At 34.6% G+C, this 2,494-nt stretch overlaps 1 protein-coding gene across 1 annotated transcript in view; it reads right to left on the bottom strand.

Annotated features, from left to right (window-relative positions):
• Positions 1-2,494, bottom strand: part of LOC106883560 (ephrin type-A receptor 4-B) — a 136,992-nt gene that overhangs the window by 5,565 nt on the left and 128,933 nt on the right. Inside the window, exons 15-16 of the mRNA XM_014934611.2 lie at positions 1,901-2,156; positions 293-389 (exon numbers count right to left, since the gene is read on the bottom strand). Of these exons, the coding sequence (XP_014790097.2) occupies positions 293-389; positions 1,901-2,156 (353 nt within the window). The remainder of the gene's footprint in view (positions 1-292; positions 390-1,900; positions 2,157-2,494) is intronic.

Genomic DNA, 2,494 nt, shown 5'->3' with positions numbered 1-2,494 from the left:
TCCTTTCATGGCCGGATTAATAATCAAGACTATTTAAGTATTTTATCTGAGCAAATAGCAATTACCGGACGATTTCTGACCATTTTAAGTCGTAGTGGAAACGCGACCTATGTCGCAAATATGCATGTGAGTATTGTATAAATTTTATAATTGTAAAATTTATTATATTTTGTACATGCGAGTATATCGACCTTCAGCCGCAATAGAATGGAATAGAATCGCCGCCTTGCTTCAACTAAAATATTGCCAACGGCAGATCTATTATATTGAAGAGTTGATTAAAGTTACTTACAACTCCTCTGAGCAGTTACTGGTCTTTTCCATACGATGGCCACTGCACAACACATGATAGAGGTCAGCCAGAGCGATGGACGGATAAGGAGATGCACCTTAAACGGAAAGGAGAAAAAAAAAACTACAGTCAGTCAGGGAACAGCGCAAACAGCATCAATTCATATCATCATCAATAACAGCCTAAAAATTACTTTCAACGATGGTAATAATACTCCACTCACTTGGTCCGATTTCTCGTCCCGTTAGATTTCACAAGACATAATGTGAATAAGGATCAAATCTTCGTCAAAACTAACTTACCTCACTCGGAGCTAAAATGTGTAATTTAAAGGGAAATGTGAAGTCCACTGCTATGACAACAAAAATATTTATTTCTTTATTGTCCACAGGGAGAGCTAAACATAGACGGGGCAGACAACGGGATTAAGTCGATTACATCGACGCCAGTGCGTAACTGGTACTTATTTAATCGACACCAAAAGTGGAATTTGAACTCAGAACGTAAAAGCAGACGAAATACCACTAAGCATTTCGCCCGGCGTGCTAACGATACGCCAGCTCGATGCCTTGTACATGAAATTCAAAAATATTGTACAAGGAGATTCAAAGTGACTTCCTAATTTTGAAGGTCATTCAAGATTTAAAATAGAAAATCATTTTTGCTCCACCCGGTTTAATTTGATGAATGCATTGAACTGTTTCGAACTTTAAAATCTTCAGACGGGTGCTTCTAATGCATTAAAGAGGTGTTATAACATAAGTATAAAGATGTGAAAACACCGAACCTCCGAATTTTAAAAAACCTCAAATGTATTGAGGTAGATTTATCATTCCTCGGATATAATCTAATCATTATCAAATATTAAAAACGCGGCGACGAGCTAGCAGAATCATTAGCACGCTGGACGAAATGTTTAGTGATATTTAGCCCGTCGCTGCGTTCTGAGTTCAAATTCCGCTGAGGTTGACTTTGCCTTTTATCCTTTCGGGGTCGATAAATTAAGTACCAGTGAAATATTGATCTTGATCCCTCTTACAGCTTTTCTTTACCTTGGTGGAATGATCCCCTGTCAAGACATCGCAGTCTAAGCTCGAATCTTTTGAGCACTACTATGTGTCTTCTATGCAGAAGATATCTGGATCTCATCTGTAAACTATATATACAGGGTTGGCGAAAAGTCACCTGACAGTAAATCAAAACCATTTAATTCCAAGATTAAAACGAAAAAATATTTTGTATGAGACTTCGCTAATAAATAGACAAATTTTGAAAAAAAAAAAAAACGGCGATTTTTAACTCACAGCATTCAATTATTAAACATTCATAATTGGAATGAATAAATAAAATTGAATATTAAGTATTTCTGGAATTTTGAGTTACTGTCGGGTGACTTTTGGCAAACGATTTATATATATACACATATATATACACATATATATACACATATATACACATATATGCACATATATACACATATATACACATATACACATATATACATATATATACACATATATACACATATATACATATATATACACATATATATACACATATAAACATACACCCCATGCACAGCATATACACGAAGTAATTCCGACTCACCCAATGAGACAATTTCCCAGAGAAGGATTCCAAACGACCAGACGTCGCTTTGCGTCGTGAAGATTCTATCTCGAAGTGATTCAATTGCCATCCATTTGATGGGAAGTTTCCCGTTGGTTAGTTTCTGGTATTGGTTATCCTTGTAAATGTCACGCGATAAGCCAAAATCACAGACTTTGACCACTTTGCCACAATCGAGAAGGACGTTACGAGCCGCTAAGTCCCGATGGACATATTTATTTTCGGCCATGTATTCCTAGAAGAAGAAAATATATTTATTATTAATTATGAAACTAAGTTCGACGAATTGCACACAGGAAAAGAATCTAAATGTATGTATATATATTTTATTATGAATTCATAATATCAATATTATTATAAACATTAATATCTATGTTCCTATGATGTATTTCCTAAGTTGGAATGAAACAACTGTAACTATAGAATTACGAGTAATACCGTAAATTCCAGTTTTGTTTTAATATTTCTTTTAAGATTTAGAATTCATTACACCGAAAGTTACTGTTTTAGTTTATTTTGCTTCAGACGTTTGCACACGTTAACCTAAAAATCTTTTTAATGTTTTAACATGAA

This window comes from Octopus bimaculoides, chromosome 9 (genome assembly GCF_001194135.2).
Source record: "Octopus bimaculoides isolate UCB-OBI-ISO-001 chromosome 9, ASM119413v2, whole genome shotgun sequence".
NCBI classification, from domain to species: domain Eukaryota; kingdom Metazoa; phylum Mollusca; class Cephalopoda; order Octopoda; family Octopodidae; genus Octopus; species Octopus bimaculoides.
Note: the sequence above shows the minus strand (reverse complement) of the source record. Positions and strands in the feature narration are given on the sequence as shown.